This window comes from Garra rufa, chromosome 7 (genome assembly GCF_049309525.1).
Source record: "Garra rufa chromosome 7, GarRuf1.0, whole genome shotgun sequence".
NCBI lineage: Eukaryota > Metazoa > Chordata > Actinopteri > Cypriniformes > Cyprinidae > Garra > Garra rufa.
This window is the reverse complement of record NC_133367.1, coordinates 18,731,446-18,756,869: the sequence shown is the minus strand read 5'-3', so window position 1 is coordinate 18,756,869 and position 25,424 is coordinate 18,731,446. Positions and strand designations below refer to the sequence as shown.

Here is a 25,424-nt window from a genome sequence, read left to right as displayed (position 1 = left end):
AAGAATACATCGTCGTCAGTCAATCAGCCGGCAGCAGGATCTAACCTGACCTCGCAACACTTGTCAATCAGTCCTCAATGAGAAAATCATATCTCTGCGGGAACTCTCCCACGTCGTGTTAGCAACAGCTGGTCAGGGTTCACTCAGCATCCTGCTAATGAGCCAGACGGACACATTCATTTCCCTTGTATGGAGTTTTGTTTGGATTTGTATCTTTTTACAAGACTAACATAAAGCAGAACACTCTTCTATGGTGTCTGGGAATTCACTTTGCTTGATGCTTACTTACACTGTAGGTTTTATGTTGTGTAACCTATTATGTAACCTGGATTTTCTCCAAGTGGGATTTCTGTTTATTCAATTACGCAAACAAACAGAATTCAACATTTTGTAAATTGTACCAATTATCCATGGAATCCGCTTACCTTTAAAAAATAAATGTTAAAAGTAATTACATTAAAGGAAGAGTTTCGCTAAGGTCATCCAAGACGTAGACAAGTTTGTTTTTTCATTGGAACAAATTTGGAGAAATTTAGCCGTTTTACCAATGGATTCCTTTCAGTGAATGAGTGCCATCAGAATAAGTGTCCAATCCACAAGTAATCCACACAAGTCAACTCCAGTACATCAATTAACGTCTTTTGAAGCGGAAAACTGTGTGTTTATAAGAAACTAATCTATCATTAAGGCATTTTAACTCTAAACCATTGCTTCTGGCCAAACTGTGATCCTTAAAGGAACACTCCACTTTTTTTGGAAATAGGCTCATGCTCCAACTCCCCCCGACTTAATAAGTTAAGTTTTACCATTTTTACCTTTACATTTTCCGCCGGTATTAGTACACGATATAACTACAGAAGATTCAAGTTTTAAATAGGACAAATATCGAAACTCGTTGGTCATTTCTGAATGCTATGCTAAAAGTGATATCGACAGAACAGGAGAACGGCTGAATGGATTTCAAAACGGTAACTCTGGGGGATTTGGAGAATGAGCCTATTTCCAAAAAAGAATGTTCCTTTAATAACACTTTTTCCAGCTAAAAGGTCAATTGGCTGTTGTCCTCTCACATCAAAATCCACCAAAATATTTGTTTAGAATTGTTGTAAACTTTGTTTGGCTTGTAAACGGTGCTTGATCTGTGCAGGTTTCTCTCCTGATTAAGACAAGACAATTTTTTCATTAGAGAAAGCAATATTCCACCATGTCCTCACTACACGCGACGTGACAAGATTCCAGCAACAAGCTATTTGGCTGTTCACACCAGACGCGATGCGACAGCACAACGTGACAGAATCACAGCTATTCAAAACTGCAGATGGACAAGTTTATAATCTAATTAACCTTTTTTACATTATTACATACATAACTACATACTATGCAACCGATACCATCTTTGCTATGAAATATGCTTGTTGGTTTGCATTGAGTTTGCAAGTTTTAATGTACATGTTTGGTTTAATGTATTTTCAAGATCTGAGGTAAGCTATCTGTTGTAGCTTTCAGTATGGCTATAAATGTCAGGCAATATGATATTCAAACTCTCATTAGACACTTTTAACATTGGATAAAGTACATAATAAGCACCTGAGATTATAACTGTCAAAGTTTGTATGTTGTTGTTCCAGCCGCGACGTCGCGGAAATGGAAACCATTTCTAAAATAGAAATTTTGCATGTCCCCGTCACAGCTAGTTTACAACTCAGATTAACATGAAAAAGATACCTTTTATCGCGTGTAGCAGCGTCGCGTGTAGTTAAGACAGTGTTATGGTAGAGGACTCTCTAATCTCTATTATAATTTTGCCAAAAGCAATGGTTTATTGTTGAAAACAACTTAATTTTTTTTGACACCTGATGTTTAAGAAGTTCACTTCCAGAATTTCCTGATAATTTAATCACCCCCATGCTATCCAAGATGTTCATGTCTGTCTTTCGTCAGTCGCAAATAAATTAAGGTTTTTGAGGAAAACATTCCAGATTTTTCTTCACATAGTGGACTTCAATGGTGGCCAATGAGTTGAAGGTCCAAATTGCAGTTTCAATTGCTAGTGTTGCAAAAGTCCCAGTACTTCGGTACCAGATCAGTACTAAAAAAAATGTAAACGACTACCCGGTCAACCCGGTTCTTGATGTGCTATCCGAAACTGCGCAGTTGCTTTCTCTTCAATAAAGCACCAGTGGTGCTGCTAAAGCAGTGGCTCTGAATCCACACGTTGCCAAGAAAAGAAAAGCCAGGCATGCTCCAAATATTCTGGATTTGTGGCTGAAGAAAGCGAACATCATAGATCATCAAAAAACTATTTGCAAACAATGTCATCTAGGTTCTCTCAAAAGGTGGAAACACATCCCGGAAATGAAAGAGTTCAAGTAAGGTAAGTTTCGATTTAATTTCATATTTAGAGCTTCTGCTTTGAACATTATTGCAGATTTTAATTTGAATGTCAGATTGAAATAAACATCATCGTTTGTGTAGTTAAGCATAATCGCAGCTAACGCTAATATGTTGGGCCTTAGAATGAATTTTTACTATTTAACAGTCCTATAATTTTGATTAGGTTAAAAAAGAAAAAGAAGGACATGATGTATTTACTGTGTATCCAAAATATGTGTTAGAGAATGTGCAATTGTGTTGTCAACAATGTTTATGCCCTTAATATCAGTCTGTCAGAAAACATTCTTATACTTGGCTGGATAACTCTAGCAGGTTTAAAAAGCTTTTTAATATTAAATATGAACGCAGTTTGGATTAAATAAAAGTAGTCAAATAAAACACATTTTATTTCCTGTTTAGTTTGGTAATACTCTACAATAAGATCAAATTCATGCATTATCTAACATACACTTAAGTGAACAATATATTTTTACAACATTAATTCATGTTTGTGAATGTTATTTAATACGAACACATGATCATTCATGTTTGTTCATGGTTAAGAGATTAAAATGATTTTATGCATTAGTAAATGTTGCCTAATGTCGCATCTGGTCAGACTTAGCCCACTGCTTTACTTAAGTATATTATGTTTTCTTTTTACAGCTGCAGATTGAGGAAGATCATGAAACACCCTAGGAAACTCTAAAACAGACAACCGTTACAGATGTTTTTCAGCAGCAGCAGAAATATGACTTTTTTAATGCCTATAATTTATTTAGTTGTTAAAATGTTTACAATCCTTGAAATACTTTTATTACTTGTGGAAAAACTTGTAACTATATTTGACATAAGTATAAAGAATGGCACTGGTCTTTGTACATTTTATTTTTGTTTAACTTTATTAATAAAAAATAGTGTGCTGTTCAATTAATGTTATTGTGTTTTACTTTGGTACCGGAATTGGTTCCGAGAACTGTGGATTTCCAGTGGATTTGGTACCGAATACTTAAAATTTGGTACCGTGACAATACTGAATGCAGCTTTGAAAAGGGCTCCACATGATTCCAATCAAGGAATAAAGGTCTATTTAGAAACGATTGGTCAAAATTAGATTTATACACTTTTTAACCACAAAGCTTGGCTTGCTTTAGCTCTGCGATGCACATGTATATCTTCACACATTATGTACACTGTAAAAAGTTTTCACCAGTTTCAACTTAAAAACTTAAGTTTAGCAGCTGCCTTAAGATTTTCAGTTAAATCAACGTAAGTAATTTAAACTCACAAGTTATATCAACTCATTTTTATTGTAATAAGTAAAAATGATTTGTAGTTTTAAGATGATTTAACTTAAGGCAGCTGCTGAACTTAGGTTTTTAAGTTGAATCTGGTGAAAACTTTTTACAGTGTAGTCACGTTGGAAAGGTCACATGTGGTTAGTTCTTCGTCTGTGTATTTTGGTTAAAAAAAGGTAGAGTAGGGCAAAAATCGTTTCGCTAAGACCCATATTCCTCTGCTGGGATTGTGTAGAACCCTTTAAAGTTGCATTGAAACTGCAATTTGGACATTCAATCTGTTGGCCACCACTGAAGTCCACTATATGGAGAAAAATCCTGGAATGTTTTCCTCAAAAACCTTTCTTTGCGAATAAAGCAAGAAAGACATGAACATCTTGGATGACATGGGGGTAAGTAAATTATCAGGAAATTATTCTGGAAGCTAACTTCTCGTTTAATTGATGGACTAGAGTGGTGTGGACTACTTGTGGATTATTGTGATGTGAATGTGACCCATTCAATGCAGAGGATCCATTGGCGAGCAGATAATGTAAATCTAGATTTCTTTAAATCTGAAGAAACAAACTCATCTTCATCTTGGATGTTCTGAGGGTGAGTAAATTTTCCTTAATTCTTCCTCAAAATGCCTTAAAACACAAACACACCAATGATACTCTACCTGGACACAAATGCAGAGAAATCTTTGAATTCAACACCATCCACAACAATATTGAGCTCTGTAACTCTCCTGAGCAGAGCATCATCCTCCTGTAAAAAACAAAACAAAAAAAAACATTGAGAGTTAGACAAGATCATAAATAAACTTAATAAATAGTCTTAAGCTGATCTGCTTTTATGCATTTATTATATTACCTGTCATGAGACTGACGGTTTATGGGATTCCCTCTCTTCTGGAAAATTCTTTTTTTGTTGTGAAGACTGGTTTTGTTGAGAATCTATTTCCATTTCTTTACATGCGTTATATAACACTTCAAAATTATTCTCGACTACTCTCACTGTAAGGATTTTAAATTTGTGAAGACTTTACTGTGACTCATCTTTAGATGTTCAAACATAAAGAAAACCTTCATCTTCAGAGTCATTTGTTGATCTTCCAGGCTCCACAGGTGGCCAGTTTAAAATAACTCACAATTTTTAAGGGTGCCATCAGTCACCATCCAAAAATACTGTTCTGAATGATTTAATGTGACTATGTCAATATTTGTGCTAAGGAGGTCCCTCAAAGAGCTGGATTTATGCTTGTCGTGAAAATTTCAGACAAACAAGAAGAACTGAAAGAACTTTAAATGCCGAGTCTAATCCATTAAAAAAGACGTTTTAAATTTAAGACTAGTGCACAAATCTCAGATGCTGAAAGGACAATGTCACGGTCAAAATGGAGACATGCTGCTCTCTAGTGTTGAGTATAAGAATAGTCATCATAGGCTTCATCACTGGTTCTAATAACTGGACTGTATGGAGTTTAAATGATTGTAGGTGATACGTGAGTATTTCAGCACGTTTTCTATAGAAAAACTGAATTGCACTTGATAACTTGATGCTGATCACTTACCGTTTTCCTCAACAAGCATTACACAGACTATACAGAATACTTAGGGATCAAGATTTAAACAAACCCCTAACCATATGTATGAGAATTTTAAGGCCATGGTCTGGTTGCAATAAACCCTGGCTACGTGTTTGTGAGAAACAAATCCATCATGCCTTTTTCTATATTTCGTATTAACACTTCCTCTCCTAATTCAACTTAGATTACTTTTTCACTGAAAAAAATATTATTACTAAATATTAAGGATAGAGAACTAGTATTTTGTTGGAAGCAGTGGTCTTAATTATGGGTTTATTACAAACGATTAGTAGACTGGAGTGGTGTGATGTTTTTATCGGCTGTTTGGACTCTCATTCTGATGGCACCCATTCACTGCAGAGGATTCATTGGTGAGCAAGTGATGTCATGCTTAATTTCTCCAAATTTGTCCCCAAAAACAAACTCATCTACATCTTTGATGGTCTGAAGATAACTAAATTTACACCAAATTTTCATTTTTCTGTGAGCTTTTCCTAATATTTCAAATACCCTTTTTTGCAAAGAGTTATTGGTTTTGCATCCATTTTGAAAGCGTATGTTTATTTTAATAGATTATACTATTAAGTGCATGCATAAATATTTAGTGGGTTCTTTGTACCTGAATCTCTGTCACTGCAAATTCAACCTGGAACAAAAGCACACTGCAGTGACCTGCAAGTCTGAGCTGCTGTACAAGTTTCCTTTCACCTGGAAAAACAACAGAAGTTAGTAACACTTACATACAAGCAGAGTATTTTTGCAATGAATCAGAAAATTATTAAAAGAAATTATTTTGTAATTAACAGCAAATTTTGAAGAAACTCACTTTTGTGCAACGTCTTCACAAAACACTCATTTAGAGCGATTCCGTTGATTTCTGTCTGTCGTCTGAGGTCTTTTTCCAGCTCTCTGATTTCCGTGATTAGCTTCGAAAGAGTGTGTTTCTGTGCTCCTCCTCTTTCCTCACAGACTGACTTTCTGGAAGAAAAATACAATTCAGTTCATCCAGTCTTCAAGCGAACAATCTGCATTGCATTTATCCTCAAAGACTTCACATTACAGAAAGACATTGCATTTTTTTTAGCTGCCATATGACATTGAATATAATCCATTGAAAGGTAGTCCATACAGTTCTCGCTGTAGTCGACCTCCATGCTCTATAAATATGGACCGTAAAGTCTCCTCCTGTTCAGCCTCCAGCATTTCAATTTCCTGCTCGAGCATCTGGATCTCTTCCTCATATTTCTGTTCCATTATCTTCCTCAATCTACTAAAAAGCAGTTTATTAAAATACATATGGAGAGAGAGCAAGAGATAATTGATATAACTTCATAATTTACATAACATACACAAACATAGCCTCAACTACACTTGCTTTTCAGGAAGGAAAGGAAAGGAAAGGGGGTGAGTGAGGCCAAGTATGGTGACCCATACAAGGAATTTGTGCTCTGCATTTAACCCATCCAAGTGCACACACACAGTAGTGAACACACACACACCGTGAACACACACCCGGAGCAGTGGGCAGCCATTGCTGCGGCGCCCGGGGAGCAGTTGGGGGATCGGTGCCTTGCTCAAGGGACTCACCTCAGTCGTGGTATTGAGGGTGGAGAGAGTGCTGTACATTCACTCCCCCCACCTACAATCCCTGCCGGACCTGAGACTCGAACCTGCAACCTTTGGGTTACAAGTCCGAATCTCTAACCATTAGGCCACGGCTGCCCCCCAGTAGTTTTAATATTCAATGGTTCTAATTAATCATAGATAATAACTTATCTTACCAACATTACCACAAAATATACAACACACAAAAGTAAATTTCAGGGCATACACCTGTTATTACACTCAAAAACGCTTTATAAATGTATCACAAACCGATAGATTATCCTAACAGCTGTCCATATGTTAAGTGTAAACCTTTATATAGTTTCATAACGATATCTTAAGTGTAAATCAGATGACAGAAGCTCGATTTGACAGATCAAAACAAACAATCGATGAGAAGAGATTTCACTGAGTCAAATATATGTAAAGTTCTGATATAAACTTGTTTGTTATGACTTATATCGCTTTAATACTTTGCGTAGAACTTATATCAACATTAAAACCAAATGTTTAAAGGAATAAACTTACTTTAATGTACTCTTGAAGATGAACCGTGCGACTTCGCGATTCTGACTGATTCAACTAAATCCCGCGTCAACACGGAACATACCACTTGAGAACTGCAGGGGTGAACCACATCCAGAAGCACTCTAAAACCTTTGAGTGTTCATCTAAATAGCATTATTATGATATAAAGTTGTTATAAGTCTATTAGTGCTGACTAATATTATCATCGCGAATGGGATAAATTGGAAATTTTGCTAATATTGCTTTTCTTTACTCAGTGAGTATGTTTTGTAGATGGAACTTTCCATAATGTTGCGTTACAATCGCAAGCGGAACCAAAATCTCGTCCACGGTGTCACAGCGGAACAGTTACTGTGTAACATCAGTATGTACATGTGAATCTCTGGCATGATCGTAAGTCTGTTTTTTTTAGTTTACAATAATGCTTTTATTGTGTCTTATGAAATATTTTAGTAGCTGTTTAACTATATGTTGAAGTATGCATTGAGAATATAGGATAGTACAATATGTACTTTGGTATTAATCATGTCCATGTGTCTTACGTGTTTTAAACATCAAATTTGCAAAATTTGATAGTTGCTGTAAGTGTCTTTTTGCAATGCAGTTAAAATGTTCTCTTTTTAATGAAAATTAGTGCTTACATTTGTGTACAAGGCAAGTAATGATACGTAGAGTTATACAGCATAACCCTTGTGTAATCTTTAGGCATTTGTTATATACAATTGTATTGCTTATTTTTTTAAGAAAAAAATAGGTTGTAACTAGTCTAGAAAATGACAATAATGTTATACAATTTTTTATATTTAATGATTATAATTATTGTAAAAATAAAAGGAAGAAGGATCATCATGTGGTCCCCCCTTGAGCAGCAATTATTGTCTTCACATTTGAGTTTTTTTCCCAACAGTATTTGTATGATGTTGAGTCCATCTTTGTCGCTGTCAAATGTGACCCTGGACCACAAAACCAGTCATAAGGTTAAATTTGACAAAACTGAGATTTATACATCATACGAAAGCTCAATAAATAAGCTTTCTATTGATATATGGTTTGTTAGGATAGGACAATATTTGACTGAGATACATCTATTTGAAATCAGAAATCTGAGGATGCAAAAAAATCAAAAAGACTGAGAAAATCACCTTTAAAGTTGTCCAAATTAGGTTCTTAACAATGCATATTACAAATAAAAAATTACATTTTGATATGTTTACAGTAGGAATTTTACAAAAAATCTTCATTGAACATGAACTTTACTTAATTTCTTAATGATTTTTGGCATAAAAGAAAAATCAAAAATTTTGACCCATGCAATGTATTTTTGGCTATTGCTACAAATATACCCCAGCGACTTAAGACTGGTTTTGTGGTCCAGGGTCACAAATGTCAGTTTTGCAATGCTGTACATGTATTATTTGTTGCTTGCTTATCTAGGGACTTCTGTGTGGCTCATTATGTGTGTTTTGAAGGTACACAAGGGGTTGGATGCATGAAATATGGCCATGAAACGGTTGTACATCGGTGGTCTCGGACACACAGTGTCTGAGAAGGACCTCAAAGACAGATTTGGAAAATTTGGGGATGTGTCAGATGTGGAAATCATTACGAGGAAAGATGAGAATGGTAGGAATTCTCAAGAAAACCAAAGAAAATCTGACTGTTAAACGCAATAGAATGTTTGAGCTGAATTTCAATATTATTCCCATTTTGCACGACATCTTTGTGATCTGTTTGCAGGAGCTCCTCTGAAGACATTTGGCTACATCAACATAAACATCACAGATGCCGAATACAAAAGATGTGTGTGTTATTTCAGTTATGTAATAAATTCTTTCTCGCTTGCTTGTCATGCAGTAAATCAATCCGTGCATTTGCTTTTTTTATACAGGTGTAGGCATCTTAAATAAATCCACATGGAAAGGTGGAACCTTGCTTATTCAGTTGGCAAAAGAAAGCTTCCTACATAAGTAAGAACCTTCTTAAACCAATGAATATTAGGTAAACAGTTACTATATATACTAATTCTTTATGGGGGATTTTTCAGACTTGCTGAGGAACGACAGCAACTGGTTGAAAGCGCCAAGACTCCAAAGATCATTCCTCAGGAGAAATTAGTGGACTCGCTTAAAGCAGCTGGCATTGAGAATTTTCACATGAAAGCTGCTGTTCCAGGAACTGAAATTCCTGGCCATAAGGTCTGTGTGATATTCTTTTGCTAATTTGGCCAGTTGTAAATATTGGCCAGATGCTGATTTAACATTGGTTTTGTGTGTATCCACTCTTCCAGAATTGGGTCGTGAGTAAATTTGGGAGAGTTCTTCCTGTCCTGAATCTGGGGTCTAAAGGAAAGAAGATATCCTTTTCCATTTTAAAATTCTAGTGGATTTAATGAAGATTTACTTAACATTGACAAAGATATGCTTGGAAGTGCTCTTTTGTTCAGAGGAACAGCTCATTGAGATGTTCATAATTCAGTCCCACAATTTTTCATTGAAACGTGTACATTTTATTTCAAAATAATTTAAAATAATCATATTTTAATGTAATTCACTATCTTCCCTTAACTCTTAAATACGTCTTTAAGTACGATCCATCCAAACACTGCCACAACATCAAGAGACTGGAGACGGCGGATGACGTCACATCGGTGTCCAAGCTGACGTGGGAGATTGAAGGTGGAGATGATGAAATGAGTAAGAAAAGGCGAGGAGAGTTTCCAGAGCAGAAATCGTGTCCCAAAAGACCTAAAATAGATGCAAGGTTGTTTCTTAGTAATTTGGCTCAGAGAAATGGAATCCCTGCGGCTGCCATTGAAAACAAAAACAATATGTCAATCCAACAAAATGGACTCTCTGCTACAAGGACAGTAAAACAAAAATCTGTTTGTGTTTTGAGAAACGATGATGACTCTGAAGACGAAATCAGGATGTTGGTTGCTCAAGAACTTTTGAGGAACTCAAAACAAACCTCTACAGTGGAAGATGATGACAACCTGGAGGTGGTGGGAGATGGTTTTATTGTCAAGTCCAACGTTTTCTGGGGTGGAGCAGAACAAGATGGTGTAAAAAAGCCCCTAACTTCATCAAAAGATGATGAGGAATACGATTCTGCGGACACAGATGAAATACTTACCCAGAGAAAGACCCAAAAAACACAAGTTGGGTCTGCACCAGCTAGTCAAGATTCTTTAACAAAATCCAATACAAACAAGTCTTCATCTGAATCTGTTGATGGTAGTGATGAGGCTTCTGATGAAGATGATGGCGATGTTAGTGTAGATACTGATTATGAAGCCCTGATGGGGAACTGCTACCGTTTAGATCTTTCTCTAGCAGACTTGGAGCAGCTAGCTAAAAATGCAGAGGTGATTTCAGATGATGAAAATGTAGAAGAACCCAAGACACCACCCAAAAGAAAAGGCAATAACCCAGAAGATATTCTCGCTTCGCTTCTTGGAGACGACACCCCTGAGAAAGAAAGTAAGAAGAAGAGGAAGAAGAATCAGGTGAAAGCTGTATCTCTTCCTGCTTTTGTTGGGACAAAGGATCTCTTCGAAGGTCCAGAGCCAAGCCTGAAAAGAGTCGCACAAAGTACAGACTGCGAATCTCCTAAAAGACTCAAACAAGACGTGAGGTTGAAAGAACAAAGCGTCTCAGAAGACACAAGTATAAAGTCTTCAAACCGTCCTTTAAAACTTAAGAATAAAGCATCCACCTCAGGAGATGATTCTAGTGAAGAATCAGAAAGAAGTGGTAATGAAGATGCCTTCACATCTAAAACTTCTTCAGCATCACAAACAGTAAGAACCATGCTTGAATCCAAACTAAAGACTGTTAGTTCAAACACCCAAGCTAAGGCCAAGCAGATGAAAACATCCAGATCTAGTGAAGAATCTGAAAGCAGTGAGGAAGAAGATAATGCTAAAGTCGTTACTTCCAAAACATCTTCAGTGACACAGTCTGTTAAAAGCATCCCTAAAACCGAAATGAAGACTGTTAGCTCCAATGAATCAAAGACTTCAGTCAAATGTGACTCTTCTAGTCAAGAATCTGAAAGTAGCGAGGAAGATGATGATGCTAAAGTCTTGACTTCCAAAACATCTTCAGCATCACAATTGACAAAAAACATCCCTAAAACTAAAGTAAAAACTGTGAGCTCTAATAACTCAATCAAACCCAAGCAGATGAAGACCTCCAGCTCTTCCAGTAGTGACTCTTCTAGTGAAGAATCGGAAAGCAGCGAGGAAGAAAATAAAAAAGATAGTGCTGAAGTTTGTACTTCAAAAATATCTTCAGCAACACAGTCTGTAAAAACCATCTCTAAAACCGAAATAAAGACTCTTAGCTCCAACAAATCAAAGACCCCAGTCAAGCCCAAGCAGACGAAGACCTCCAGATCCTCCAGTAGCGACTCTTCTAGTGAGGAATCAGAAAGTAGTGAGGAAACTGATAATGCTAAAGTCTCCATTTCCAAAACATCTTCAGCAACACAACCGGCAAGAACCATCCCAGAAACCGAAGTAAAAACTGTTTGCTCTAATACCTCATTCAAGCCTAAGCAGAGGAAGACCTCCAAATCATCCAGTAGTGACTCTTCTAGTGAGGAATCTGAAAGCAGCGAGGAAGAAGATAATGCTAAAGTCCTCACCTCCAAAACATCTTCAGACATCCCTGAAACTGAGCTAAAAACTGTTAGATCTAATTCCTCAATCAAACCCAAACAGACAAAGCCCTCCAGATCTTCGAGTAGTGACTCTTCAAGTGAAGAATCTGAAAGCAGCGGGGAAGAAGATAATGCTAAAGTGTCTAAAACATCTTCAGTAACACAATCGGCAAGAACCATCTCAGAAACCAAAGTGAAAACGGTTAGCTCTAGTGACTCAATCAAATCCAAGCAGACCTCCAAGTCCTCCTGTAGTCATTCTTCTAGTGAGGAATCGGAAACTAGTGATGATGAAAAGTCCAGAACTCAGACTCTGAAGAACGGTCAGGAGAAAGTTGTTTCACATCCAGATGGTGTTTACTCAACTGTCGTAGACGCTCAGAAACAACAGCAGGACAACCAGAAACGTCTTGCGGCACTGAAGCAACGACAGAAAGAAACCGAGCAGCAGAAGAAACTCATTCAAGGGGCTCTTTCTAAAGTAGTGAGTAGAGCTACTTAAAATGTTATGATTCATGTGTAGAATTTAAAATGAGTGATTTTTAGTTTTAATGTTTTATTTTTAAATTATTCAGAAGAAATTGAATTTTAATATTGGCCATTTCTTATTTTATGTCATTATTCGTAAATTAATTATAAAGGCGAAAATTCTTGCAGACCCAAATCTTGCAAAATGCTTTAAAAAAATAATTATAAAAAAAAAACAGGCTTGCAATCATTTGCGTTGTGTAACAACTTCTGAAACATTGCTAATAAATACACATTTGTAATTTGTGTTTTGATAGCTTCACTATTTTGCAGATGTTTGTACTTTTTGTATGTTTTGATTGTGAAGTTCATTGATTTATTGTACATTAATTATAAAATGATTATTATCTGTAGAGACCTGACTTTTAATATCATTACATCCTGAATTCAAAGTCATAATTCACTGAAAATTTAATTTGTCTTAGTGTTTTGAGATTTTTGAAGTCATTTACTCTAAGGTGATCTTTTCCAGGACGCAGGGAAAGAGAACAAAAGCAAACACATTGTGTTTGATTCTGATGAAGAAGAGGATGAAACCACAAGCAGACCAGAAGCACAACGAACAAACGTGAAAAAGAGCCTCTTTGAGGGTGATTCAGGATCTGATGAAGATCAACAAATGTCCATGTCAATAGAAAAGGCAAATATGAACCAAGATTGGAATTGGAAGTTTATCTTCTTCAGTTCTTCAATTTGTTCTTCATGTTTCCATTGTTAATTCACAGAAGAACAACAAGCCAGGAGGGAGCAAGTTGTTTGACAGTGAAGATGAGGACGATGATCCTGAGGATGATCGTTTCCAGATCAAGCCGCAGTTTGAGGGCAAAGCTGGACAGAAGGTTTGGATTGGGAGTCTCTTTCAGGATGGAGAGATTCGGAGTTTGTTTGATTTCTCATTCATCTCTCTTCATCTTATTTTCAGCTTATGCAGCTGCAGGCCCGATTCGGAACCGATTCGAGATTCCAGGTCGATTCTAGATTTCTAGAAAGTGACGAAGAGGCTGAAGATCAAGGTGATTTATTTACTTGAGCATGTTCTTGGGTTTCAGTGTGTTTGAAAGAATTATTCACAAGCTTCTGTGTTTTAAATTTCAGATGCAGTGGCTCCAGAAAAAGACGAAGATGAACAACTTCTTGAGGAGAAAAAGAAAAGTCTAGACATCCTTCAGAGCATTTTAAAAACCAACATACAACCACAAAACACCAGAAAGGGCAAGATGTTCAAGTATGATTTCTTTAGATGTTCCTTCAGCACATTTTTTGGTCTCCTTATTTGTTTTTCAAGGTTTACATACACATTACATTGTTTGGCTTTGCAGAGATGTTTCGAGCCTGCATTACGACCCGACACAAGAAGAACACGTTACTTTTGAGACCAAAACAGAGGAACCGAAAAAAGAGAGGTGATACATGTTTTTGGATTTTACTACTTTACTAACCTGACTCATCATGATGTTATTTAACATTGGCATTTTTTGTGTTGGACAGCAAAGCGGAAAAGCGAAAGAAACACATAGAGGCTGAAAAACTCCCTGAAGTTTCTAAGGACATTTACTTTGACGTCTCTGTGGATTTCAAGGAGGTCTTCGGGACGACCAAAGAAAATGAGGAAGAGAAGGAAACGGTGTTTTGGGATAAAGAGGCAGAAGAGACTGAAGATATAATTAAACCCATGGAGGTTTCCTTCACTTCTAATGTAGAAGCAAAAGAAGACACTTCTGGTGGATTCAAGTTTTCATTCTTTGGCGAGGACACAGTGGCGGAGACAACTAACAAGACAGGTGCACCGATCATTTACGTAATTTTTCATTGTAGTTAAATTGAGTATATCCTTGCGCTTTAAAATTGTCTTTTACCATTGTTTTGTCAAACGTTATATTATAAAAATTTATTTTTTATTTTTTATTTTTTTGGCCCAATTAGACGAGTACAATATAGAGACATTAAAAGGAGCCAAGTTCTCTTGGCAAGTGGACCCTCGATTCCAGGACAGCAGTTCAGACGAGGAAGGAGTGGACGAGGATGAGGAGGACCAAACCGCTTCCAGCAAAATCACAGAGTAATTAATAAATACATTAGCATTTAAATGACACTATAATCATTTACAGTTTGTGGTTTATAGTATAGTTTATAGGCGTCATAAGCGTTGGCATGTTTGCATCCTGCCAGGATGGCATCTAGCGTTTCTTGTCTCTGCCATTTGTAAGCTCTTTCAGTAGTTCTTGTCTAAAAAAAAAAAAAAAAAAAAAAAGCCTCAAAGGTGTCAGGGCTAAAGTGGAGAGAACAAAGACGCAGGTCTTTATGAAATGTTATTCATCCACAGGCATTTTCACATTCTTTTCTCGTCGTCTTATCGCTATAAAAGCAGTTAAGACTTTCATCAATTCTCTTGTTGCCCTTCGACTGAAAATACCAGCAAAAGCCACAAAATGTGGCATCGTATCAGTATTTTATTTTCCAAGTTGTGTTACGGTAAAAATAGTGACAGTTAGCGGTGGTAGCTCACAGTGCAAACATTTTATGTCATCAAAAATAATGGCACCCCCTATAGTCCAAAATATGTATGAAACTATGTGGATTTTTTTAAATAACCTTATTCTTTCATGGATTTTATATGACATATTTCAGTTAAGAGACATAATTTATATCAAGCCATACTTCCAAGTCTTTACTTAAGATGGATCACTAAACCCACTGATTAGTCAATATTGAAAACAGAGATTGAAAATTGGGGATATAAAATTTAAGTTTTGGGTTAATATGTTAAAAACATGTAAAATACATAAATATTAAAATGACATAGACTGAAATTTGTACAAATAAGCAAACATATGTTTTGTGTATATCTATATGCTTTAGATTACATTTTGATTCAACTTCCATTTATATTTTTTCGCAGGGAGCCGACAACATCAAAAAAGGTGTTTTTCTTTTTCTTTCAAGATGACGAACGGTTAAAAGGTGAGGTTTAAACCTTTTCCCCCTAAATATCTATCAGTCTGTCAACTTCATAACATTCGCTCTCAATTATAAATATCACATCTACAGCATATTTAAATAATTACTACTTTTCTTCAGATGGGCCAGGAATGTTTTGTAGAAGTGTAAAACTACAAGACCAGAGGGAAACCTGGGAAGAGAAGAGGACAGTGCTTAAAGAGGTACTGCAGATGTCTGATTCCTATGGAAAAATGAATCATACAAATCTTAATTTCACTCTAAATGAAGCTAAATGTTTCATTATGCCTCCAAAATTCAAATGCATGTGTATTGTGCATATTTACGATGGCGTTTTAAGGGCTCGTTGAAAAATCAAAAAAATCTAAGATTATGAGATTAAAGTCGTAATATTTAGAGAATAACGTCGAAATATTATGAAAATAAAGTCGAGATCAAAGTCCAAATGTTTTGAGATTTTAAAACGTAGAATTAAAGTTATAATATTTTGAAAGACAAAAGTGAAGGATCATCAGAAGGCATGGAAAAACAGTAGCCTAATTTAATAAAACTTGTTATTGTGATCAGAAAGATGATTGACTCACATGCCGCTTAAACTGAAGTGAATACAGAGATCTGTCATGGCATATTAAAGAGCATGAAAAACATATTATTGTAATAGACATATTGTTTGTATTTCGCTATAAAACTGACAGATTTTGAAAGCTGAGACTTTGGAATATCTCACGGTGATCTCAATCTGGGCTATTTGCATGTGCAATAGGCTAGAATATACTCTTAAAATATAACTTTAATCTTGTAATTGCTACAAATTAATTCTTGCAATTTTGACTTTATTCTCATAGTATTTCAACTTTATCCTCATAGTATTTTGACTTTATTCTCATAGTATTTCAACTTTATCCTCATAGTATTTCGACTTTATTCTCATAGTATTTCAACTTTATTATTGTAGTATAAAAGAGCATATTAAAGAGAGTGAAAAACATTATTGTAATAGACATATTGTTTCTATTTTGCTATAAAACTGACAGATTTTAAAGGGAATATTCCTGGTGCTCTCGATCTGGGCCATTTGCATGCATAATAGGCTAGAATATACTCTCAAAATATTATAACTCTAATCTCGTAATTGCTACAAATTAATTCTCAAAACATTTAGACTATTCTAGAAACATATAGACTTTATTCTCGACTTTTCTTGTAGGACTTCGACTTTATTCTCAAAATATTATTACGACTTTATTCTCGTAGTATTTTGACTTGATTCACGTAATATTTTGACTCTATTCTCGTAATATTTTGACTTTATTCTCATAATATTTTGACTTTATTGTCGTAGTATTTTGACTTTATTATCGTAATATTTTGACTTTATTCTCATAATAATTTGACTTTTATTTTTGTAGTATTTAGACTTTTTCCTGGTAATTTTGACTTTATTCTCAAAATATGACTGTATTCTCGTAATATTTTGACTGTATTCTCGTAGTATTTTGACTTTATTCTCGTATTTTGACTTTATTCTCGTAATATTTTGACTTTATTATCGTAATATTTTGACTGTATTCTCATAATATTTTGACTTTATTCTCGTAGTATTTTGACTTTATCGTAATATTTTGACTTTATTATCGTAATATTTTGACTGTATTCTCGTAATATTTTGACTGTATTCTCGTAATATTTTGACTGTATTCTCATAATATTTTGACTGTATTCTCGTAGTATTTTGACTTTATTCTCGTAGTATTTTGACTTTATTCTCGTAATATTTTGACTGTATTCTCATATTTTGACTTTATTCTCGTAGTATTTTGACTGTATTCTCATAATATTTTGACTGTATTCTCGTAGTATTTTGACTTTATTCTCGTAGTATTTTGACTTTATTCTCGTAATATTTTGACTGTATTCTCATATTTTGACTGTATTCTCGTAATATTTTGACTGTATTCTCATAATATTTTGACTGTATTCTCGTAGTATTTTGACTTTATTCTCGTAGTATTTTGACTTTATCGTAATATTTTGACTGTATTCTCATAATATTTTGACTGTATTCTCGTAGTATTTTGACTTTATTATCGTAGTATTTTGACTTTATTCTCGTAATATTTTGACTGTATTCTCATATTTTGACTTTATTCTCGTAGTATTTTGACTTTATTCTCATAGTATTTTGACTTTATTCTCGTAATATTTTGACTTTATTCTCGTAGTATTTTGACTTTATTCTCATAGTATTTTGACTTTATTATCGTAATATTTTGACTGTATTCTCATAATATTTTGACTTTATTCTCGTAGTATTTTGACTTTATCGTAATATTTTGACTTTATTATCGTAATATTTTGACTGTATTCTCATAATATTTTGACTGTATTCTCGTAGTATTTTGACTTTATTCTCGTAGTATTTTGACTTTATTCTCGTAGTATTTTGACTTTATTCTCGTAATATTTTGACTGTATTCTCATAATATTTTGACTTTATTCTCGTAGTATTTTGACTTTATTCTCATAGTATTTTGACTTTATTATCGTAATATTTTGACTTTATTATCGTAATATTTTGACTTTATTATCGTAATATTTTGACTGTATTCTCATAATATTTTGACTTTATTCTCGTAGTATTTTGACTTTATCGTAATATTTTGACTTTATTATCGTAATATTTTGACTGTATTCTCATAATATTTTTACTTTATTCTCGTAGTATTTTGACTTTATTCTCGTAGTATTTTGACTTTATCGTAATATTTTGACTTTATTATCGTAATATTTTGACTGTATTCTCATAGTATTTTGACTTTATTATCGTAATATTTTGACTTTATTATCGTAGTATTTTGACTTTATTATCGTAATATTTTGACTTTATTATCGTAGTATTTTGACTTTATTATCGTAATATTTTGACTTTATTATCGTAGTATTTTGACTTTATTATTGTAATATTTTGACTGTATTCTCATAGTATTTATATTTTGACTGTATTCTCATAGTATTATATTTTGACTGTATTCTCATAGTATTATATTTTGACTGTATTCTCATAGTATTTTCTCATAGTATTCTCATAGTATTTTGACTTTATTCTCATAGTATTTTGACTTTATTATCGTAGTATTTTGACTTTATTATCGTAGTATTTTGACTTTATTATCGTAATATTTTGACTTTATTATCGTAGTATTTTGACTTTATTCTCGTAATATTTTGACTTTTTCCTGGTAATTTTGACTGTATTCTCAAAATATTTTGACTGTATTCTCAAAATATTTTGACTGTATTCTCTTTTGACTGTATTCTTTGATTATTCGGACGTTTTGCTCAACATCATAGTTGGCGGAGCGGCGGCGCTTACCAAAGGCTTCAGGACGCGCAGGACGCGCAGGACGCGGGGGAAGCGCGCCGGCGCGCTCGTGAAGCTTCGTCAGCGTGGATTCAGGATGACACTGCCAGGCATACATTTGGCAAATCTTCGGTCTCTACCAAACAAAACGGACGAACTCCTTCTGCTCTCCCGGACAAATAAGGACTTCTCACACTCTGCTGCTCTGTGTTTCACGGAAACCTGGCTGAACGCGGCTATACCGGACAGCGCGATTCATCTCCCGGGATATCAGCTGTTCAGAGGAGACCGCGACGCAGAATCGACGGGGAAATCGCGCGGCGGCGGGACGTGCTTTTACATCAATGAGAGGTGGTGTACAGATGTAACAGTGTTAAAGAAAATATGCTGTTCTGATGTTGAAGCGCTTTTCATAAACTGTAAGCCGTTCTATTCGCCGCGAGAGTTTTGCTCGTTCATTCTCGTGAGTGTGTACATTCCACCGCAAGCGCACGTGAGCCTGGCGTTACAGAAACTCGCTGATCACATCACAGAGACAGAACAACAACACCCGGACTCTGTTTTAATCATTCTTGGGGATTTTAATAGAGCAAATCTCTCCCGTGAACTTCCAAAATACAGACAGCACATCACATGTCCGACCAGAGATAGAAATATATTGGACCACTGTTACACCACAATAAGGAATGCATATCACTCTGTCTCACGGGCAGCTTTGGGACTTTCTGATCACTGCCTGGTTCATCTTATACCAACCTACAGGCAAAAACTTAAATCTGCTAAACCTGTAGCAAAGTCTGTAAAGAGATGGACCAACGAAACAGAGCGGGCTTTACAAGCCTGTTTCGAATGTACTGATTGGAGTGTTTTTGAAGCTGCTGCTACTGATCTGGACGAGCTTACAGAGACTGTTACTTCATATATCAGTTTCTGTGAGGATTTATGCATTCCTACCAGGACTCGCTTAACTTACAACAACGACAAACCATGGTTCACTGCAAAACTCAGACAGCTTCGTCATGTCAAAGATGATGCTTACAGGAAAGGGGACAAAGTCTTGTATAAAGAGGCCAAATACACACTGGAAAAGGAGATCAAAGTGGCAAAGAGAAATTATTCCGAAAAGATAAGGAACCAATTTCATTCCAGTGACTCTTCATCAGTGTGGAAAGGTCTAAAACACATCACCAATTACAAGACATCATCCCCCAGCACTTTGCAGAATCAGCAACTGGCAGACGATCTGAACGAGTTCTATTGTCGGTTTGAAAAGACACCATTTACACCTCCAACATCACCCCTCTCCCCCACTCCTGCAACTCCCATTCAAATCAGTGAAGATGAGGTACGCAAGGTCTTCAAAAAGAACAAAAGAAGAAAGGCACCAGGCCCTGACGGTGTCACACCAGCCTGTCTGAAAACCTGTGCAGATCAGCTGGCACCCATTTTCTCACAGATCTTCAATAGGTCTTTGGAGTTGTGTGAAGTCCCCGCCTCTCTCAAACGTTCTGAAATCATCCCCATTCCAAAGAAACCCAAAATAACAGGACTTAACGACTACAGACCTGTGGCGCTAACATCTGTCGTCATGAAGTCGTTTGAGAAACTGGTTCTGGCTTATCTGAAGGACATCACCAGACCCTCACTGGACCCCCTGCAGTTTGCTTATCGTGCAAACAGGTCTGTAGATGATGCAGTGAACATGAGTCTACATTTCATACTGCAGCATCTGGACAAATCAGGGACTTACGCGAGGATCCTGTTTGTGGACTTCAGTTCAGCCTTCAACACTATCATCCCAAACCTCCTCCTGCCCAAACTAACTCAGCTCTCTGTGCCCACATCAGTCTGTCAGTGGATCAACAGCTTCCTGACAGACAGGCAGCAGCTAGTGAGGCTGGGAAAATTCTCATCCAGCACCCGGACTATCAGCACTGGCGCCCCTCAGGGTTGTGTCCTCTCCCCACTGCTCTTCTCCCTGTATACAAATGACTGTACCTCCAAAGACCCCTCTGTCAAGCTCCTGAAGTTTGCAGACGACACCACACTTATCGGCCTCATTCAGGACGGTGACGAGTCTGCTTACAGACAGGAGGTAAAAGAGCTGGCTGTCTGGTGCAGTCATAACAACCTGGAGCTCAACACGCTCAAGACTGTGGAGATGATCATAGACTTCAGGAAAACCCCCCCTGCTCTCCCCCCACTCACCATCATGGACAGCACTGTAAACACAGTGGAGTCATTCAGGTTCCTTGGCAACACCATCTCTCAGGACCTGAAGTGGGACATTCACATAGACTCCATTGTGAAAAAGGCCCAGCAGAGGCTGTACTTCCTCCGCCAGCTGAGGAAGCTCAACCTGCCACAGGAACTGCTGAAACAGTTTTACTCTGCCATCATTGAATCCGTCCTCTGCACTTCAATTACTGTCTGGTTCAGCTCAGCTACAAATTCTGATCTCAGAAGACTACGTCGGATAGTCCGGACTGCTGAGCGAATCATTGGTACTACCCTCCCTACCCTTCAAGATCTGTACTTATCCAGAGTACGAAAAAGGGCTGCCAAAATTACTCTGGACCCCTCACATCCAGCACACTCACTTTTTGAACTGTTACCATCCGGTCGGCGCTACAGAGCACTGAGCACTAGAACGACCAGACACCGAAACAGTTTCTTTCCTCAGGCAATCCATCTCATGAACACTTGATCGTGGAACATACAACACTATACATTCTTTATTCATTTTTCCGTTATTTATTTAAAGCACATACTTACTTCCATTCAAATGTCTTTGCTATTTTTGCACATTGTCTGTCTTGTATACTTGTATATTGTTCTTTTTATAATATGTATCGTCTTGTCACTGTCATTCTGTAGCACTGTGGAGCTCTGTCACAAAAACAAATTCCTAGTATGTGCAAACATACCTGGCAATAAAGCTCATTCTGATTCTGATTCTGATTCTGAAAATATTTTGACTGTATTCTCGTAATATTTTGACTTTATTCTCGTAGTATTTTGACTTTATTCTCGTAGTATTTTGACTTTTTCCTGGTAATTTTGACTTTATTCTCAAAATATTATGACTGTATTCTCGTAATATTTTGACTTTATTCTCGTAGTATTTTGACTTTATTCTCGTAGTATTTTGACTTTATTCTCAAAATATTACGACTTTATTCTCAAAATATTACGACTTTATTCTCAAAATATTACGACTTTAATCTTTTTTTTTGTAACATATTACTTATACGTGCATATTGTTCAAATACATTTTATGCTCAGACCCTTTGCTTGAAACCAATTGTGGTTAAATATATTTTAAAGTGGTTATGTGACATTTAAAAGCCGTTTTCACCCCCAACAGGAGTGTCGCAAGAAGCACAGAGATGCCAAACGACGCCAGAGGCCTTCGCTGAAGACCTGAACAGCTGAAAGTATTGAAACACATTTTTTACTAAAGAGGTTGAAAGGTTTTCAGAGACATTTTTCATATTCTGTTTAATAGATGTAATTTATTATTCAAAATAACAGTATCTAATGCATATTCTCTTTGTATGATTGAATGATTTGAGAGAATAAATGTTGGTTATTACCACTAGAGGGCGGTGTGATAATACTTTCATGACTGTTTCAGCAGGCTTCAGTGTTTGTTTTCATTCCCCACTCACTTTCTCCAAACCACGGGATCAGCCCACAAAGTTGTTTTCTAGAAAACCTACACTCTGCTTTTTATGTGTTTGCACGTGCCATGCTTAAAATCGTGAAGTATATATATTCTGCACAGAGGATCATGCAAATGTCATATATATGCATATGCATAACATTCTTTATCATTTGCTGCCTTTTTTTTTTTTTTTTTTGCATCTAGTCACTTACACAATGTCAACAGCTACAAAGCAACTTCAGATTTTAGGGAAAACAGTGCTTGTACGTGCAAACATGATTGAGAAAACTCTTCAGCCTTGTCCTAGATCCCATTTTGCCTCATGATAGTGATATTTGACCCCTAGTGTTTATTCTTACCCATATCTGCAGACTCAAGCAGTTTACACTCACTAGTGCAAAAGGCTAACTGGAGTCTTTACTCTTGTGTAAACTTAAATGCTTAAAGATTTTGTTATTCATGGGTTTTGATAACAGAGATTTTTGTAATTTCAACTAATATTTTTACGTAGAAATACGTCTCTAATATATGAGTGATATCTTATATAGTAAGAATTTAGGTTCAAATTTGCATATGTGTACATAAAAACACATAGCTATGTGTTTTAAACTGTAACTGGTCACTTTTTGGCTTTTTCAGTTCAAGTAAATCAACGCTTGAATGAACTGTAGCACATCTTACTTAAATTGCAAATTCGATTAGACTCTGAGTGTTTTTAAGTTACACAAGCTCAGGCAAGTTGGCATTAAACTTGTTTAGCGTCAGTCTGTGCAGATGCCAAGAATGAAACGTGCAATCAATCAAGGAGCAAAAATCTTGCACTGTTATTTTCGTCTGCTGATGAAACCCTTAATAAATCTACAGTAACCTTTTGACTCTGCCCAGCTAGCGTATATTGTATCTGTGTGGGTGTGTGTTTTCAAGAACATCAATGTACCATTGACTTTGGTTTGATTGACGGTGGTTTTGGTCTCTATAGGCAAAGCAGCACGTACGTGGTTCTATAGTCGTGAACACTGTTCTGTGTATAAACAGGACGCTGTGGTTTCCGATTTCGCTGTGACATCACAGCTGGTGTCTATAGTTCGTGAAGGAATGAAGCAGCTGTTCTACAGTGACATAAGTCGCCCAAAACTGCCATTTAGTATTACCATGTCCTGTTTAGGCCATCAATCTTGATCATTTATAATGTTAGAACTTCCTAGATGAAATAAAAGCGGCTCTGTCAGGGTGTTAAGATGTTTTGAGTGATTTTTTTTAGCATGTTGCTAATGCTATATGTTATGAGTATGAGTGTAGTTAGCATGTCCCTGCTGAAAAAAAACAGCTACAACCAGCCTAGGCTGGTTGGCTGGTTTTAGGTGGTCAACCAGCCTGGTTTTAGATGTTCATAGCTGGTCAGCAGGCTAGTTTTAGAAGGCTTTTGGCCATTTTCCCAACCTGGTCAGGCTGCTAAAAACGCAAGTTTTACCACTAAAAAAATCTTCTCAACAAAACACTTGATTTGAGGAATCATTCACCCAGCAAACACAGAACGTTCCCCTAATGTTCCCATTTTAGGAATGTTCCCTGTAGGTTCTCTTTTTAATAACCTGCAGGGAACTTTCCCAGAACGTTCTCCTAACCTAAAGAGAACATTCCAGGACTGAAAGGGAACCTAAAGGGAGCGTTCCCTGTTGGTTAGCCAGAAAAGTTTTCTTAATGTAAAAGAACCAAAAATTGTTAGCTGGGTATGTCTGTAGAAAACGTTTTTTAATTGCTACAAGATTGTGTGAAGATTAAAAAAGTTTTGTCACATATCCCTGCTGAAAAAAAAAAACTGCTAAAACCAGCCTAGGCTGGTTGGCTGATCTGGAAGTAGCTTGTTTTAGCTGGTCTGCCAGGCTGGTCGACCACCAGCTAAAACCAGCCTGACCAGTGGTCAAAACCCCTCTAAAACCAGCTTGCTGACCAGCTAAAACCAGCCTGACCAGTGGTCAAAACCCCTCTAAAACCAGCTTGCTGACCAGCTAAAACCAGCCTGACCAGTGGTCAAAACCCCTCTAAAACCAGCTTGCTGACCAGCTAAAACCAGCCTGACCAGTGGTCAAAACCCCTCTAAAACCAGCTTGCTGACCAGCTAAAACCAGCCTGACCAGTGGTCAAAACCCCTCTAAAACCAGCTTGCTGACCAGCTAAAACCAGCCTGACCAGTGGTCAAAACCCCTCTAAAACCAGCTTGCTGACCAGCTAAAACCAGCCTGACCAGTGGTCAAAACCCCTCTAAAACCAGCTTGCTGACCAGCTAAAACCAGCCTGGCCAGGCTGGGAGACCAGCTTACCAGCTTAAACCAGCCAACCAGCCTAGGCTGGTTTCAGCTGTTTTTTTTTTTTTTTCAGCAGGGTCACTGGTGTGTTTCAAAACAGCCCGTGAAAAAAAAAAAGTGTAATATTCTGGTTTCTAAATAGTCAAGTTCTATCAATGTATGTTTATGGGATTTTTTTTTTACCCACTTTGCTAAAAACGCAAGTTTTACCACTAAATAAATTAATAACACACCTCTTCTTAACAAAACACTTGATTTGAGGAATCATTCAACCAGCAAACACAGAACGTTCCCCTAATGTTCCCATATGTTTCCCATATGTTCTAGGAACGTTCCCTGTAGGTTCTCTTTTTAATAACCTGCAGGGAACGTTCCAGGAACATTCCCCTAACCTAAAGGGAGCGTTCTATTTACATTAAGAGAACTTTCCTGGCTAACAAACAGGGAATGTTCTGGGAACCAACAACGAACGTTCTCGGAATGTTCCCAAGAACGCTCCCTGTTGGTTAGCCAGGAAAGTTTTCTTAATGTAAATAGAACCAAAAATTGTTAGCTGGGCATGTCTGTA

General features: G+C 36.6%; 2 protein-coding genes across 3 annotated transcripts in view; one reads left to right on the top strand and one right to left on the bottom strand.

Annotated features, from left to right (window-relative positions):
* cenpp (centromere protein P) overlaps positions 1-7,413 on the bottom strand; it is a 79,202-nt gene extending 71,789 nt beyond the window's left edge. Inside the window, exons 1-5 of one of the 2 annotated variants that reach the window (XM_073844573.1) lie at positions 7,375-7,413; positions 6,371-6,511; positions 6,068-6,219; positions 5,861-5,949; positions 4,333-4,421 (exon numbers count right to left, since the gene is read on the bottom strand). In XM_073844573.1, coding sequence (XP_073700674.1) covers positions 4,333-4,421; positions 5,861-5,949; positions 6,068-6,219; positions 6,371-6,495 — 455 coding nt within the window. In that variant the 5' untranslated portion in view covers positions 6,496-6,511; positions 7,375-7,413. Of the gene's footprint in view, positions 1-4,332; positions 4,422-5,860; positions 5,950-6,067; positions 6,220-6,370; positions 6,602-7,374 lie in introns of those variants that run through there. The other variant, XM_073844572.1, reaches the window with a different exon arrangement.
* A 298-nt stretch (positions 7,414-7,711) lies between these two features.
* On the top strand, positions 7,712-22,484 carry nol8 (nucleolar protein 8). The gene is made up of 17 exons (XM_073844597.1): positions 7,712-7,767; positions 8,844-8,997; positions 9,112-9,174; positions 9,263-9,341; positions 9,419-9,569; positions 9,662-9,727; positions 9,950-12,520; positions 13,037-13,204; positions 13,290-13,403; positions 13,487-13,577; positions 13,660-13,789; positions 13,884-13,967; positions 14,053-14,345; positions 14,488-14,623; positions 15,464-15,525; positions 15,643-15,725; positions 22,251-22,484. The coding sequence occupies exons 2-17, from the start codon at positions 8,871-8,873 to the stop codon at positions 22,308-22,310; spliced, it is 4,278 nt and encodes a 1,425-aa protein (XP_073700698.1). The 5' UTR covers positions 7,712-7,767; positions 8,844-8,870; the 3' UTR covers positions 22,311-22,484.
* Positions 22,485-25,424: the final 2,940 nt, after the last annotated feature.